Below are 16,666 nucleotides of genomic sequence, written 5' to 3' on the forward strand. Positions count from 1 at the left end.
CGGATCACCTGAGATCAGGAGTTTGAGACCAGGCTAGCCAACATGGTAAAATCTTGTCTCTACTAAAAACACAAAAATTAGCCAGGCGTGGTGGTGCACACCTGTGGTCTCAGCTACTCTGGAGGCTGAGGCAGGAGAATCACTTGAACCTGGGAGGCGGAGGTTGCAGTGCACCGAGAAAGTGCCATTGCACTCTGGCCTAGGTGACAAGAGTGAAACTCCGTCTCAAAAAAAAAAGAATGAAAGAAAGAAAGAAAAGAAAAGAAAAGACAGGGTGCTAGGAGAGAGTATAAGAGAGTATTCATAGACGTCCTCTCTGGAGAGACAATATTTAAACTGGAAAGTTGAAGGAAGAGAAGAATCTCTATGTGAAGGCAGGGAAGCTCATTTCAGGCAGAAGAAACTGCATGTGCAAGGGTCTTGATGTAGAAATATGTTGGCATGGGTAAAGAACAGAAGGGCTATTAGAACTTGATATGCATGGGAAATAAGAGAGAGAAAAAAAGTCAAAGATGACTAACTGGGAAACTGAGTGAATAGTGGGAGCTATTGACTGAGGTGTGGAAGAATCTAGGAAGAATGAAATAGGTCAGGGTAGGAAGCAAAAGTTCAGTTTTAGACATGTTAAGTTGGGAATCAGTAAATCTTCAAGTGGGAAACAATATATAAGCTTAGAGCTCAGGAGAAAGGCATGGGCTGGAGATAGAAATTTGGGAGTCATCAATATAGGTGGTATTTATAGCCCTGGAACTGGAAACGATTATTAGCAAGGGAGTAAGTGGGGCTAGAGAAGGGAGAAGGGCCAAGGACTGAGTCCTGGGGCATCCTGACTCAGAGATTTGGCATTGTCAGATCTGCATTGTCATCTGAGACTCTCCCTTCCCAACTATACTGCCTTTCCCCTTTCTATCCGCAAGTGTCAAGTCTGTGTCATGGTCTGAGGCATTTCCTGCCCAATCTTGCTTCCTCCCCTTTTGTAATTCACAAGCAGACCCCAATAAACTTCTTACACTGCTAATTCTGTCTCAGTATCTGCTTCCCAGAGGACCTGAACTGACACAATTGGTACCAGGATTGGTCTGAGAAAGCAGATGATTGGGGTTTTGGCACTGGATCACTTAATGAAATGAAATGAGGACTTCTTCCCAAGTAGTATGTGGACCATGGATAGTCCCTGGTACAAGATGGTGGCCCAACTGCTAAAACTGTCACTGGTAGTAACTTGGGAGAGTGTTCTGGTAAAAAGAAAATGCTCTGGCAGGTGCAATGAAGAGTAGAGATGAATAACTTTGCATAGAAGGACAGTGGACTTGGCTGGCTGTCATTAAGGTGCACAGACACCATATGAAGGGACAATTAAGTGGCTGAGGGCAGTTAACTATTGAAAACTAAGCATGAAGGCCAGAGGACCTCTTTGGTAGCTCATAAAGATGTTCTTATCTCGTTCAGTGAGACAGCAGAAAAACCTAGAGATCAAATTCAGAATGACCAAGCTTCAAAGGTGACTGAATACTCATCCAAGCCAGGTCCACGATACTCAAGTCAGCACTCCAGTTAGGCAAACCCAGGATCGTGGCAAACAGCATGGGAATGTCTAAGTGGGTGCTCCCAAAGATTTTGACTCCTCAGACTGCTCTGAACCTTTAGAGCCTGCAGCAGTAACTCATCTCTCCCTATTAAGGGCTGGCATTCACCCCATCCTTTGTGGAAAGACAGCACAAAGGCCTTTCCCTTATAAGGCACCAAGATCTGCCTCCACCTTTTTCTCCTGGCTATAAGACCAGTAAGTAGGGTTAAGTCAGGGTGTAAGCCTGCCAGGGATGTGCTGGGCCTGGTAAGAAAGGAAAAGATCTATACCCCAAAGGAGTTGTAAGATCTAGCCAACATATACTAGGAGTCAGAGAGGTCCCACGGACTGGATTTAGAGTGTTTGAGCAATGGGGCCAGAACATAAGACTAGGTAAGGGAGAGTTTATTGATTTGGGGGCACTGTCCAGGAATACAGGACTTAGCACTGTGGCAAGGACCCTAGGAGTTGGTGTAAACTGGCAGTCAGGGTGGCCCCTAGAACCCTGGGGAAAGTGATAACTCACATTGAGTGAGGGTGAAATGCCTAAATTGCCAGGACAGATGGTAATGAAAGGAACTAAGTAGCGCAGGAAGGTGAATATGCTGGAGTGGTTATATAACCTGAGGCCCGAAGACCAGCCAGAGAATTATGTTGCACAGGAGGGCTCAGGAGATGCACGATTTACCAATGCCATGTGGAATGCCCTGGTGAAAGGGGTGCCAGCATCACCAAGATGTTCCATGGTGTTGCTCCTCTGCAGGCCAAGGTGGACTGCAGGAGAGGCAATCACAGAGCTGGGCTTGTTAATGGAAGCCAAAGTTATAAGGGCCGAGTGACTGTGTTTAACTGCCCGAAGTCAGAAGGCTGCACTTAGACCATAATGATTAGCAATCAGAGGAGCAGCCAAAGACACTCCAGGAGTCAAGAGGATTAATAGTGCATGTTGTCCCTAGAGGCAAAATAGGTGGATTGCCAACAAGAATATCGTTTAATTACATAATTTTTTAAGTGGCAATAGATGAGGAGGAGGCTGAAGGTCAACACTCCTGTAAAAAGCCATGATCTCCTGCCTAGTTCCTGGATCTGAGTTATCAGACTTAGGACTCATTGACTGAAGAGGTGGCTAGGTCCCCTGGAAGAAGAACCCTACACATCACCATGGCAATTATAAACCATAGTTTGAGTCCTTCTCCCAAAAGGACCTAAGACTTAGATGACTCTACACGAAGGACAGACATTTAGAGACTACTGGAAATTGATGTCTAGAGACCCAAAAAGTTTCTCTAACAAGAAATTCCAGGTAATAAGCAAGGAGACAGAACACAAATTTGGATAGAAGATAGTTTACCAATATAGGAGTACTCTCCTGGTATACACCCGGGGAAGGGCCCTGGAAGACAGCACAAACACAATGCTAGGATAGATCCTAGAAGCATGAAAAACATGTTGTCTGACACTAAGTGCAGTAGAAATGCCTACATTGCCCTGGCAGATAGTGAAGAAAGGAATGAGAAGGCTCAGGGAGGTGGACACGCTGGAGTGCGTATGTCATGTGAGGCCAGAAGACCCACTGGAGGATTCTCTTGTACAGAAGGACTCAGGGAACATCCAGTTCACCCAGGCCATAAGGAATGTGCTGGAGAGAGGGATGCCAGCATATCACCAGTAAATTCAATGTGGCTCTCCTCTGCAGGCCAGAGTGGATGATAGGAGGGGCAATCACAGAGCTGGGCTCATAACTAGCAATGGGGATGACGGGGCCTCTTCCATCCTGGAAGGGCCAGCAATTCATTCTCACAGGATGGACATTCTTTCTGAATATGGTTTTGCCTTTCCTGCCCACAGAACCTCATCCAGCACCACCATCCAGGGGCTTAAGGAGTGCCTGATCCACACCATGGAATCCAACACAGCACAGCATCCAAACAGGGAATTTATTTCATAGCAAAGGAAGTTTGGGAGTGTGCCTGTGACCATAGGATCCCCTAGGCATGCAACATTCCACACCATTCATAAGTAGCTGGCCTGACAAGAGTGATGGAATGGCAAGGAGCAGCTGAAGCACCAGCTCAGAAGCAACACTCTGCAAAGATGTGGTAGCATCCTCCAGGATGCAGTGTAAGCACTAAATTAGAGACCTCTATATGGCACCATCTCGCCAAGAGGAAAAATACATGGGTGCAGGAACCAAGGAGTGAAAGCAGGAGTACCATCATTCTCAATAACCTACTAGTAGCAAGACATTGTGCTTTCAGTCTCCACAACCTGGGGCTCTACAGTGTAAGAGGTGAGCACACTCTTGCCAGGGGCGTAGCAGGAGTCCCATTGAACTATACGCTACAGCTGCCACCAGAGCATTTTGGAGGTCAGAGACATGGGGAGTAAAAATTAGAAATACTCTGTTATAAGATGCCTGCACTACTCATGAAGCAGTATAGTGTTAGTTGAAGGTTGACTTACATTAGTTAAAAATGCACGTTATAGGCTGGGCGTGGTGGCTCATGTCTGTAATCCTGACACTTTGGGAAGCTGAGGCAGGAGGATAGCTTGAGCTCAGGGGTTTGAGACCAGCCTGGGCAACATGGTGAAAACTTGTCTCTACAAAAAAATACAAAAATTAGCCAGGCAGCATGGCATGCATCTGTAGTCCCGGCTACTTGCGGGGCTGAGGTAGGAGGATCACTTGAGTCCAGGAGGTCGAGGCTGCAGTGAGCCGAGATTGAGCCACTGCACTCCAGCCTGGGTGGCAAAGTGAGACCCGGTCTCAAAAATAAATTAATTAATTAAAATGTATATTATAAAGTCTAGGGCAACCATTGCAACTGATACATTAGGAGAGGAGATAAAATGGAATCATATGAAAAGCTCAATTTAAACCAGGGAAGGCAGAAAAAGACGATAGGGAAAAAACAAAGAACAAGAGCAATAAATAGAAAACAGTTATAAAAATGGACACAAATACACACTTAGAAGAAATAAGACCTGGTTTTCAGTCATCAGTAGAGTGATTAAAGTTAACGTGAACCAATTGTACATTCCAAAATACCTAGAAGAGGCCGGGCGTGGTGGCTCACGCCTGTAATCCCAGCACTTTGGGAGGCCGAGGCAGGTGGATCACCTGAGGTCAGGAGTTCAAGACCAGCCTGACCAATATGGTGAAACCCCATCTCTACTAAAAATACAAAAATTAGCTGGGCGTGGTGGCATGCGCCTGTAGTCCCAGCTACTCGGGAGGCTGAGACAGGAGAATTGCTTGAACCCGGGAGGCAGAGGTTGCAATGAGCTGAGATCGTGCCACTGCACTCCAGCTTGGATGACAGAGCAAGACTCCGTCTCAAAAAAGCAAAACAAAACAAAACAAAATAGCTAGAGGAGAATAATTCAAATGTTCCTAGTTAAAAGAAAAGATTTATGTTTAAGATGATGGATATTCTAATTACCCTGATCCGATTATGTAAATGCATCAAATTATCACATGTATCCCAAAAGTATGTACATCTAATATGTATCAATTTAAATAAATAAATATACGAAAGAAAATAGTTATAAAGATGGTAGATATTAGTCTGACTATATCAAAGTCACTTTAAATGTGAATGGTCTAAATGCACCAATTAAAAGACAGAGATTGTCACAGTGGATAAGAAAATAAGCTCCAATTACACACTGTTTATAAGAAATCCACTTTTAATATAAAGACATAGACATATTAAAAGTCAAAGGTATGGTGGCTCACACCTGTAATCCCAGCACTTTGAGAGCCTGAGGCGGGAGGATTGCTTGAGCCCAGGAGTTTGAGACCAGCTTGGGCAACATAGTGAGACCCCATCTCTACAAAAAAATTAAAAATAAAGTAAAAAGATAGCCACAGATATACTAAAAAAAACAAAAAACAAACAAAAAAACAAAAAAACACTGACCACAAGAAAGTTGGGGTAGTTATATTTCTATCAGATAAAGCAGGTTTCATAACAAGGAATGTCATCAAGAATAAAATGGGGATCATTCTGCAACCGGCACTCCACAGGTCAGATGGCTGCACAGCAGTGGCGGAGGTGACCATAGCCACATAATGTCCATAGTTCGTTTATCCGTCCATGCCAAATGGATTGTGGGGAAGGTGACTGGGACAAAAATGCAAAAGACTGCTAAAGTGAGAGTGATCAGGCTTGTTCTGGATCCCCATTTATTAAAGTATTATAATAAGCAAAAAACGTACTTTGCTCACAATGCCCTTCAGCAGTGCACAATTGGGGATATCGTGCTTCTCAAAGCTTTACCTGTTCCACAAACAAAGCATGTGAAACATGAACTGGCTGAGATTGTTTTCAAAGTTGGAAAACTCATAGATCCAGTGACAGGAAAACCTTGTGCAGGAACTACCTATCTGGAGAGTCCATTGAGTTCGGAAACCACCCAGGTAAGCAAAAATCTGGAAGAACTCAATATCTCTTCAGCACAGTGAAGGAGGAACGGAAGAAGAAGCCAAAGGGAAAGATTTACATGTTTGTTTATTTTATGGAAAAAGAAATTTTTCTAAGTTTCATCACAAACTGTGTCCAATTTCTCTTGTGATATTTATGAAATAGCTAAAAGCAAATGAAGTAAAGGGCATATTATGGTTTTTCACAAAGGTTTATGGTCATGCTTCAAATTTTCTTTTCAGTGAACATACTTTCACGTTACACTAAGTGTGTCTAGCGGTCTGTTGCATTTTGTAAGCTCACTGTTTTCGAAGGTTTTGTTTTCGTTTTTTGAGACAGGGTCTCGCTTTGTCGCCCAGGCTGGAGTGCAGTGGTACAATCTTGGCTCACTGCAGCCTCGACTTCCCTGGCTCCAGCAATCTTTCCACCCCAGCCTTCTGAGTAGCTGGGAGCACAGGAGCGTGCCACTACACCTGGCTAATTTTTTGTAAATTTTGTAGAGACAGGGTCTCCCTATGTTGCCCAGGCTGTTCTTGAACTCTTGGGAGTGAAATGCTCACAATGGCCTCCCAAAGTGCTGGGATTACAGGCCTGACCCATTGTGCCCAGCCAGTTTTCTTTTTTTCATTCAAAAGAATCTTGAATTTACCTTAGAACCTTTATTTTGAGGGAAGAAAGCCTTTGAATATAAACAAATAAGGCCACATTAAGTGAATCTTTTGGATGCTATATATTCAAAATAAATATTTTATTTTTCTGACTTCAGCAGTTCCAAAGGGAAATAATCAACATGCTTATGGTCAGAATTTTTTTTGATCAAGCTGTATTATTAAGAATGTTGACATATAGAAAATAAAATTTTACAATTCTGAAAAAGAAATAAAATAAAATGGGGCATTATGGGGGTCAAGTCTCAAGAAAACAATACAATCTTAAAACATGTATGCCCTAACAACAAAGCATCAAAATAAATGAGACAAAAACTGATAGAACTGTAAGAATAACTAGACACATCTACTATTATCATTGGAGATTTCAACACCCCTCTGTCAGCAATGGATAGATTAAGCAGGCAGAAAATCAGTACAAATATAGAATGGATTGTGGAGAAGGAAGAAAATGAAACCTAGTGGCAGCCCTGAGACCAACTGCAGCAAGATGAGCTATTGCTCTTCCCACTAACCTCCTCTTCTAAGTCTTCCCTCAGGAAGAGAGGTTCACAGGAACTCTGAACAAGAACTCTGAAGTTAATCCAAGCAACACAAAGGATGGACTGTGGCAAGCATGGAGCTGCATAGCTCAGAGCTCCCATCAAGAAAGACTTTGCCATGGAACTATGAGGAGTGAAGTTAGCTTACAGCCTCAGGTTGTAGGACCTTCCAAGACTGGCTGCAGTATTCTTGACAAAACCATGCTTTCCCTGGGCAGCCTCCAGTCAATAACTAAGCAAGGTGGTAGTTCTAGGGCCTGGCCACTTCTGCCCAATGTGAGACTCTTTTAAGAGGCAGACTTTCCTCCAGAACTCCCCACTGGGTTGAGACCAAGACTTTGTCATATTTGCCTCAAAGTCTAAGGCAACTCTGCCAAATTCTGTTTCCACCCCTTATCCTTTCACATGTGTCAGATATGCATTGTAGTTTGAATGCCTTTCCTGCCCAGTCTTGCTCTCTGCCCTTTTATCTTTCACAGGTATTAGCCACAATCAACATCCTGCATTCCTAACTCCGTATTAGCATCTGCTTCCTAGAGGACCCAAATAGACACAATTAGCCACACACCACTGCCATCCACTTTGGGGAAATTCTTCAGAATACACTTAATCAAGCATTTCAAGAGTCTCTTCATTATGATCAAAATGTTTTCAGCAAGTTCTTCAGTTTAATTCATAACTAGGAAAATCAGATAATGAAAACCATTTAATACCACAGCCTCACAATCTCCATCAAGGCATGTGTGCTGCCAGTTGCAGTGGCTCACACCTGTAATCCCAGCACTTTGGGAGGCCGAGGCAGGCAGATCATGAGGTCAGGAGATCGAGACCATCCTGGCTAACATGGTGAAATCCCGTCTCTACTAAAAACACAAAAAATTAGCCGGGTGTGGTGACACGCGCCTGTAGTCCCAGCTACTCGGAAGGCTGAGGCAGGAGAATGGCGTGAACCCGGGAGGCAGAGGTTGCAGTGAGCCGAGATCGTGCCACTGCACTCCAGCCTGGGGGACAGAGTGTGACACTCAGTCTCAAAAAAAAAAAAAAAAAAAAAAAGGCATGTGTGCTGTAGCTACAGTTTTTACAATCATTGCATTCGGTTTATCTGGAAGGATAGAACACTGATGAAGCTTGTCATACAAGCATACATTTGGGCTGCGTAAAGTTAATCTTAATCATGCTTATGATCATTCAGATTAAGGGTTTTTGTTCCAGAAAGATACAAGATTTTTCTTGAAACTCAGTCAAGTGATGAATTTTCCTTAGGGAAGTCAGTGACTTCCTTGAGCAAAAGTAGTTATTTATGGTCATTACCCTAACCTCATAACAAAACTGGAAAAAAAAACCTTTAACATAACTGGCAAGCATTAAGTGCTTCTCATAACCTTCATGTGTAGCTCAGGTAGAGAGGGCTTTCTTGTGGTCAACAGTGTGTAGCTGTGTTAGTTAGTGCTATTGTTTGGATGTTTGTTCCCCCAAAACTCATGTGGAAATTTGATCCCCAGTGTTGGAGATGGGGCCTATTAGGAGATGTTTGGGTAATGGGGCAAATCTCTCATGAATAGATTAATGCCCTAGGGAGGGAAGTGGTGAGTGAGTTCTCACTCTATTACTTCTCATGAGAGCTGGTTGTTAAAAAGAGCCTAGTACCTCCCCCTTCTCTCCCTTGCTTCCTCTCTCGCCATGTGATCTCTGCATACACTGGCTCCCCTTTGCCTTCTACCATGAGTGGAAGCACCCTGAGGCTTTTACCAAGATGCCCAACATTCCAGCCCGTGGAACCATGAGCCAAACAAACCTCTTTTCTTTATTAGCTCAGATATTTCTTTTTCTTTCTTTCTTTTTTTTTTTTTTAGACAGCGTCTCACTCTGTGACCCAGGCTGGAGTGCAGTGGCACAATCTCAACTCACTGCAACCACTGCCTCCCAGACTCAAGCAATTCTTGTGCCTCAGTCTCCCGAGTAGCTGAAACTACAGGTGTGCACTACCACATCCAGCCAATTTTTTGTATTTTTAGTAGAGATGGGGTTTCGCCACATTGGCCAGGCTGGTCTTTTTGTTTGTTTGTTTTTGTTTTTGAGACAGAGTCTGGCTCTGTCACCCAGGCTGGAGTGCAGTGGCACGATCTTGGCTCACTGCAACCTCTGCCTCCTGGGCTCAGGCGATTCTCGTGCCTCAGACTCCCAAGTAGCTGGGACTACAGGCACACACCACCATACCTGGCTAATTTTTTGTATTTTTAGTAGAGATGAAGTTTCACTATGCTGGCCAGGCTGGTCTCGAACTCCTGGCCTCAAGTGATCTGCCTGCCTTGGCCTCCCAAAGTTCTGGGATTACAGACATGAGCCACTGCGCCCAGCCAGATATTTCTGCATACCGACACAAACAGACTGAGACAGTCAGGTAGACTAGAATCTGCTGTGGTAACGAAGAAACCCTGAAATTTCAGTGGCTTAACCAAAGGTTGATTTTTCACTCACACAAAGTCCTATGAGATGGTTCCTGTATGAGCAACTCTCCAGGGTGGTTTTCCTCTGAGGGGTAAACCCAAGGATACAGGTTCCTTGCATCGTGTTCCACCATTTCAGAGTCCTTTGCTTCCTGCTGTACAAGAGCAAAGAGATTTATTAATAGCATGAAAAATCATGAAGGGTATTACATGGTTTAGGCCTAGAAGTGGCAGTTATCAATCCTACACATGTTGTCTTGCCAAAACAAAACCACATGGTCCCATTTAGGCAAAAAGAAAGCTTGGAAATGTAAGGGAGCATGTGGATATTGGTGGATAGTCTCTGGCATAATAGACTTTGCTTTTGATATAACAGCTTGAAAACATGAAACAAGCTCTAACGTTGGATTTACCTAAGCTTTCACACTCTTTATAGTTTATCCTGACACATCACCTTCAGTCTAAGTTATTCACATAAAGTCACCAATAAGCTTAAATTTCTTCTCTATCTCAATTAATTACATCACCATCCACCCATTTGCTCAAGTGCAAAACTTAAAATTTATCTGTGTTTCTGCTACATAGAAACTGGATAAAAGAGCCGGGCATGGTGGCTCACGCCTGTAATCCCACTACTTTGGGAGGCCGAGGTGGACAGATCACCTGAGGTCAGGAGTTCGAGACTAGTCTGGCCAACATGGTAAAACCCTGTCTCTATGAAAAATACAAAAATTAGCTGGGCATGGTGGCGGGTCCCTGTAATCCCAGCTACTCGGGAGGCTGAGACAGGAGAATCGCTTGAACCCAGGAGGCAGAGGTTGCAGTGAGCCAAGATCCCACCAGTACACTCCAGCCTGGGCAACAAGAGCAAAACTCCATCTCAAGAAAAAAAGAAACTGGATAAAAGAAAGCCAAAGAGCCCTGTGCAGGAGTGATCCCAGAGCAGCTTCTATGAATATTACAATTCCATTTGGAAGGAATTCCTAAAGTGAAGATGGATTGGCAGAATTACCTGTGAAGTTATGCTCACAATGTCAGGTTCATTTAAAAAAAGAAAATAAAATAGAACGACCTATGAAGAGTATTTTAATATTTCCCTTTGCTCTAAGGCTGTGTTTTATACTAACTTCTTATTGCAGTGTGATAGCCCATTAAGACTTCCCTAAAGGGAAGAGGGTTCCCTGAATATCCTATGTGAGTATTCAGGTCTGCTTAACAGTTATAGTTCTCACTGTCAATTAATAAACTGACATTTTGGTTCATATATATCTGTAACTTATGAGTAGAATCATTCATTCATTCATTCATATATTTAACAAATATTTATTGAGTGCCTAGTAGGCTACAGTTTTAAATGCCAAAAATATACAAGTATACCAAACAGATAAAACCTCTGCCCTCACAGAGCTTACATCTTAGTAGGCTAAAGAGAGACAGATTTTAGCCCGGAGTGGTGGCTCACACCTGTAATCCCAGCACTTTGGGAGGCTGAGGTGGGCGGATCACTTGAGATTAGGAGTTTGAGACCAGTCTGGCCAACATGGTGAAGCCCCATCTCTACTAAAAATACAAAAAATTAGCCACATGTGGTGGTGCATGCCTGTAATCCCAGCTACTCAGGAGGCTGAGGCAGGAGAATTGCTTGAACCCAAGAGGCAGAGGTTGCAGTGAGCCAAGATCGAGCCACTGCACTCCAGCCTGGGCAACAGAGCAGGACTCTGTCAAAAAAAAAAAAAAAAAACAGAGAGAGAGAGAGGTTTTTTTTAAGAAAAATATATAGTGTGTCAGATGGATAGTGGTAAATTCTATAGAGAACAAGAAAGCAGGGAAGGGGGACAGAAATGTACCAAGGTGGGGGTTACAATTTTAAACAGAGTATTCAGGCCTCACTGGGAAGAAGACATTTGAGCAAATCTCTGAAGGAGGTGAAGAAGCAACCATTCAGATGGCTATGGAAAAGCATTCCAGGCAGAAGAGACACCAAGCGCAGAGGCCTGAGGTGGGGAGTGCCTGGTTTGTTTATGGATCAGCAGAAAGGCCAGTGTGACTGAAGTAGAGTGAACACAGGAGAGAGTAGTGGCGAGGAGTCAGAGAGATAATGTGGGGGCAGTGGGGGGGATGAGGGAAAGATTGTGTAGGGCCTTGCAGAGCAGTATTAGGATTTTGGATTTTTGAGATGTAGAGTCATTGGAAGGTTCCAAACAGTGAAGTGACACCATCTGACTTTCATGCTAAAAGGATCAATTGGCCGTATGTGGTGGCTCACGCCTGTAATCCCAGCACTTTGGGCCGAAGTGGGAGGATCACGAGATCAGGAGTTCGAGACCAGCCTGGCCAACATGGTGAAACCCTGTCTCTACTAATACAAAAATTAGTCAGGTGTGGTGCTGTGCACCTGCAGTCCCAGCTACTAGGGAGGCTGAGGCACAAGAATTGCTTGAGCCCGGGAGCAGAGTTTGCAGTGAGCCAAGATCACAACACTGCACTCCAGCCTGGGTGACAGAGTAAGACTATGTCTCAAAAAAAAAAAAAAAAAAAGTTTCCATTTGCCACGATGGGGAAGGCAAGGGAGGGACAGATTTGGTGGGGTAGATCAGGGGTCTCACTTGAGACACTTTATGATTGAGATGCATAATCTAAGTGGAGCTACTAAAGGGGCCTGTGAACATGGTGTGTCCGGAATGGGTGGGTTCTTGGGTCTCACTGACTTCAAGATTGAAGCCGCGGACCCTCGCGGTGAGTGCTACAGCTCTTAAGGTGGCGCGTCTGGAGTTTGTTCCTTCTGATGTTCGGATGTGTTCGGAGTTTCTTCATTCTGGTGGGTTCGTGGTCTTGCTGGCTCAGAAGTGAAGCGGCAGACCTTCGCGGTGAGTGTTACAGCTCTTAAGGAAACGCGTCTGGAGTTGTTCATTCCTCCGGTGGGCTCGTGGTCTCGCTGGCTTCAGGAGTGAAGCTGTAGATCTTCGCAGTGAGTGTTACAGCTCATAAAAGCAGTGTGGACCAAAAGAGTGAGCAGTAGCAATAACAAGATTTACTGCAAAAAGCAAAAGAACAAAGCTTCCACACTATGGAAAGGGACCCGCATGGCTTGCCACTGCTGGCTCCAGCAGCCTGCTTTTATTCTTTTATCTGGCCCCACCCACATCCTGCTGATTGGTAGAGCCGAGTGGCCTGTTTTGACAGGGCACTGATTGGTGCGTTTACAATCCCTGAGCTAGATACAAAGGTTCTCCACGTCCCCATCACATTAGTTAGATACAGAGTTTCGACACACAGGTTCTCCAAGGCCCCACCAGAGCAGCTAGATACAGAGTGTCGATTGGTGCATTCACAAACCTTGAGCTAAACACAGGGTGCTGATTAGTGTGTTTACAAACCTTGAGCTAGATACAGAGTGCTGATTGGTGTATTTACAATCCCTGAGCTAGACATAAAGGTTCTCCAAGGCCCCACCAGAGCAGCTAGATACAGAGTGTCCATTGGTGCACTCACAAACCTTGAGCTAAACACAGGGTGCTGATTGGTGTGTTTACAAACCTTGAGCTAGATATAGAGTGCCGATTGGTGTATTTACAATCCCTGAGCTAGACATAAAGGTTCTCCAAGGCCCCACCAGAGTAGCTAGATACAGAGTGTCCATTGGTGCATTCACAAACCCTGAGCTAGACACAGGGTGCTGATTGGAGTGTTTACAAACCTTGAGCTAGATACAGAGTGCCGATTGGTGTATTTACAATCCCTGAGCTAGACATAAAGACTCTCCACGTCCCCACCAGACTCAGGAGCCCAGCTGGGTTCACCTAGTGGATCCCGCACTGGGCCTGCAGGTGGAGCTGCCTGCCAGTCCCGTGCCGTGTGCTCACATTCCTCGGTCCTTGGGTGATCGATGGGACTGGGCGCCATGGAGCAGGGGGTGGTGCTCGTCGGGGAGGCTCGGGCGGCACAGGAGCCCATGGAGTGGGTGGGAGGCTCAGGCATGGCGGGCTGCAGGTCCCAAGCCCTGCCCCGCGGGAAGGCAGCTAAGGCTCGGTGAGAAATCGAGCACAGTGCCAGTGGGCTGGCACTGCTGGGGGACCCAGTACACACTCCGCAGCCACTGGCCTGGGTGCTAAGTCTCTCATTGCCCGGGGCCAGCAGGGCTGGCCGGCTGCTCCCAGTGCGGGGCCCGCCAAGCCCACGCCCACCTGGAACTCCAGCTGGCCCGCAAGTGCCACAGGCAGCCCCGGTTCCCGCTTGCGCCTCTCCCTCCACACCTCTCTGCAAGCTGAGGGAGTGGGCTCCAGCCTTGGCCAGCCCAGAAAGGGGCTCCCACAGTGCAGTGGTGGGCTGAAGGGCTCCTCAAGTGCCGCCAAAGTGGGAGCCCAGGCAGAGGAGGTGCCGAGAGCAAGCGAGGGCTCTGAGGACTGCCAGCAGGCTGTCACCTCTCAATGGGAGTCCAGAGTTCAGGGGAGAAGTCCAAACTAGAGATACAGTAGTCCTCTCTTATCTGTAGGAGATCTGTCCCAAGATCCCTGGTGGACGCCTTAAAACATGGATAGTATTGAACCCAATATATATACTGTTTTTTTTTCACCTGATAACCGAGAGAGCTACTAAGAGACCAACAGGCAGGTATCGTGGACAACTTGGGTACAATGGACAGAGGGATGATTCACATCCCAGGTAGGACAAAGCAAGATTTCATCACACTACTCAGAATGGTGCATAATTTAAAACTTATGAATTGTTTATGTCTGGAATATTCCATTTAATATTTGCAAACTGTAGTTGACCACAGGTAACTGAAACTGAGGAACATGAAACTTCAGATGAGGGGATACTACAGTATATATTTGGGAGTCATCGGGACATAGATGACATTTAAACCCATGAGACTAAATGAGATCAGCATGGAAATCGGTTTAAATGGAGAAAAAGCTCAAGGAGTGAGCCTAGAGCACTCGAATATTTTAGAGGTCATGGAGATGAGGAAGAACCAACAAAGGAGACCAAGAAGGAGTGATGGTAGTTATCAAGAGTCAGCCTTCTGAGCCTGCTGGCTGCAGGGTATCCTGATAAAGCTGAATTTCTGGATCTGCAGAGCTAAGAAATCAACAGCAGGGACCCTCACCAAGGTACTGCTGTCTGGTGAAGTCTAGCTAAGTAGTCAGTCAGCGTTTTCCTTTGATATCTTTTAAATGCAACAAAATCTGATGCAAATTATATGCAAAAACATCAGGACGGCAATATTGCGGTAGATATGGCTAGTCTCTTGTTTAGGGACAGACATTAAACACTACAGCCATGCATGCCACACTGGCAGGAGGAGCTCCACCCTGTGACCCTCCAACCAGGCCCTCAGGCCAACCTTGGAGAACACCCAGCAGAGACACTGAAAACCACTCCCAGTGAGGCAGGAGAATAGGGACTGGAGTTAAAGACCCTAAGGCCATTTCATGCTGACTTCCTAGAACTAAATTGAAAGGAAAACCCTAACTTTCCACGCCTAAGTAACAAAAGGACCAGAGACTACTCCCTTTCCAAACCCCCACCTTTTCTGGATGGCAGATGGGAAATTGAAAGTACCTCTCATTGGTTGCAAAAAGCAAAAGAGTGTAACTTTGCAAAGGAGTGTAACTTTGTAACTTCACTTTAGCCTCTGATTCGTTGCACCAGTCAGATGTTTGCATAGGAGTGTGACCTTTGTAACTTCGCTTCAGCCTCTGATTGTGGGCCACCACTTCATTTACATGGGGTGAACATCAAGTGGCCAATGGGAACTCTCTAGGGGTTATTTGGACCCAAGAAGATTCTGTATCCGGGGATCTTGAGCCGCTGCTCTGCCGCTCCCACACAGTGGAGTGCACTTTCATTTTCAATAAATCCCTGCTTTCATTCTTTCATTGCTTCATTCTTTCCTTGCTTTGCTGTGCATTTTGTCCAATTATTTGTTCAAAACTTCAAGAATCTGGACAGCTTGCAGTCAAGACCTTCTACCGATAACACCAATGCCCCAATAGCAAAAGGCTACTGGCTCACTGCACCCCCTTTCATTGATGCTGCCAAATACCAACTGACCTAGAAGTAAAAGAACACTTTACACTCCAACTGCTGGACCTTATCAGCAGGTTAGGTTGAGAGAGATTTAAGTTAAGCTTAGCACTCCAAGTCTATGATGGGTTAAATCCCAAAGCCTCAAATCTCTCAAGATATTCTTCCCCCATCCCTGCTGTAATTGAAACCTTGGCTGTCTGCTGACCCCTTTCAAGTGCGAGCTGTTTATTTTCTCATCCCCCCCACAGCTAAATGCCTCAGGGAGTGCCAGGAGGTGGAGCTCGAGCTCTCGTCGCTCCCCAAGACCACTTTCTGATCTTTGTTCCTCCTCCCTCCTGAGAAATCTTTGGTTTTTCCTTGGCTCATGCTATCCGCTTGTATCATCCTCTCCCATTCCTGGTAGCAGTCTTCTATACCTTCCCAGTCACTACCCTCATTTGTGAAGAATTTAGTTCTGTACTCACAGTCTCTCTGTCCTCTTTGTCCCAACTTCCCCTGTCATTCTCAGTGATTTCAACATTCACGTGGCCAATAACCCAGCGTGCACACCTCATGTTTCCTTGATCTGCCCATTGCAAATAACTACTGCCATTTTGGGACATACTTCACAACCCAGAGCAGCAAGATGGGGCCTTATATCTTGAAGGTTCATAAACTTCAATTAATTTTTTTCATTGGTACACCAGCACATGGTTTATAAAAGTTGACAACTCTTTAGAACAGGAAATAGGTAAAAGTGTGTATTGTTTTTATTAGAAGTTGGGCCTGTGCTTCATTCTTTCTGTTTTGTTTTCTGTTAAACTCACCGTGGGTCAGTGATTACAAATGGGATTTTATTTTATTTTTATTTTTCAGAGATGAGGTCTTGCTGTGTCACTCAGGTTGGAGAGCATAGCTCACTAGGGCCTTGAACTCCTGGGATCAAGGGAGTCTCCCACCTCAGCCTCCACAATAGCTAGGACTACAGGTGCACACCACCACA

At 45.2% G+C, this 16,666-nt stretch overlaps 1 protein-coding gene and 1 long non-coding RNA gene across 2 annotated transcripts in view; one reads left to right on the forward strand and one right to left on the reverse strand.

Moving 5' to 3' along the window:
- The first annotated feature begins 4,434 nt into the window (after positions 1-4,434).
- LOC103785120 (small ribosomal subunit protein uS17m-like) lies at positions 4,435-6,035 on the forward strand. The gene has a single exon (XM_034949499.3). It carries the CDS (start codon positions 5,643-5,645, stop codon positions 6,033-6,035), a length of 393 nt encoding a protein of 130 aa, XP_034805390.1. The 5' UTR covers positions 4,435-5,642.
- A 4,914-nt stretch (positions 6,036-10,949) lies between these two features.
- LOC117977540 (uncharacterized) overlaps positions 10,950-16,666 on the reverse strand; it is a 42,689-nt gene continuing 36,972 nt past the window's right edge. The window contains exon 3 of the long non-coding RNA XR_008622750.2: positions 10,950-12,632. This is a non-coding gene — a long non-coding RNA (uncharacterized LOC117977540). The remainder of the gene's footprint in view (positions 12,633-16,666) is intronic.

The sequence above is a fragment of the Pan paniscus genome, chromosome X (genome assembly GCF_029289425.2).
Source record: "Pan paniscus chromosome X, NHGRI_mPanPan1-v2.0_pri, whole genome shotgun sequence".
Lineage (NCBI taxonomy): Eukaryota > Metazoa > Chordata > Mammalia > Primates > Hominidae > Pan > Pan paniscus.

Excerpts from the sequence above, each read along its gene's own strand:
- LOC103785120 (XM_034949499.3), top strand. The coding sequence starts at position 5,643 with ATGTCCATAGTTCGTTTATCCGTCCATGCCAAATGGATTGTGGGGAAG.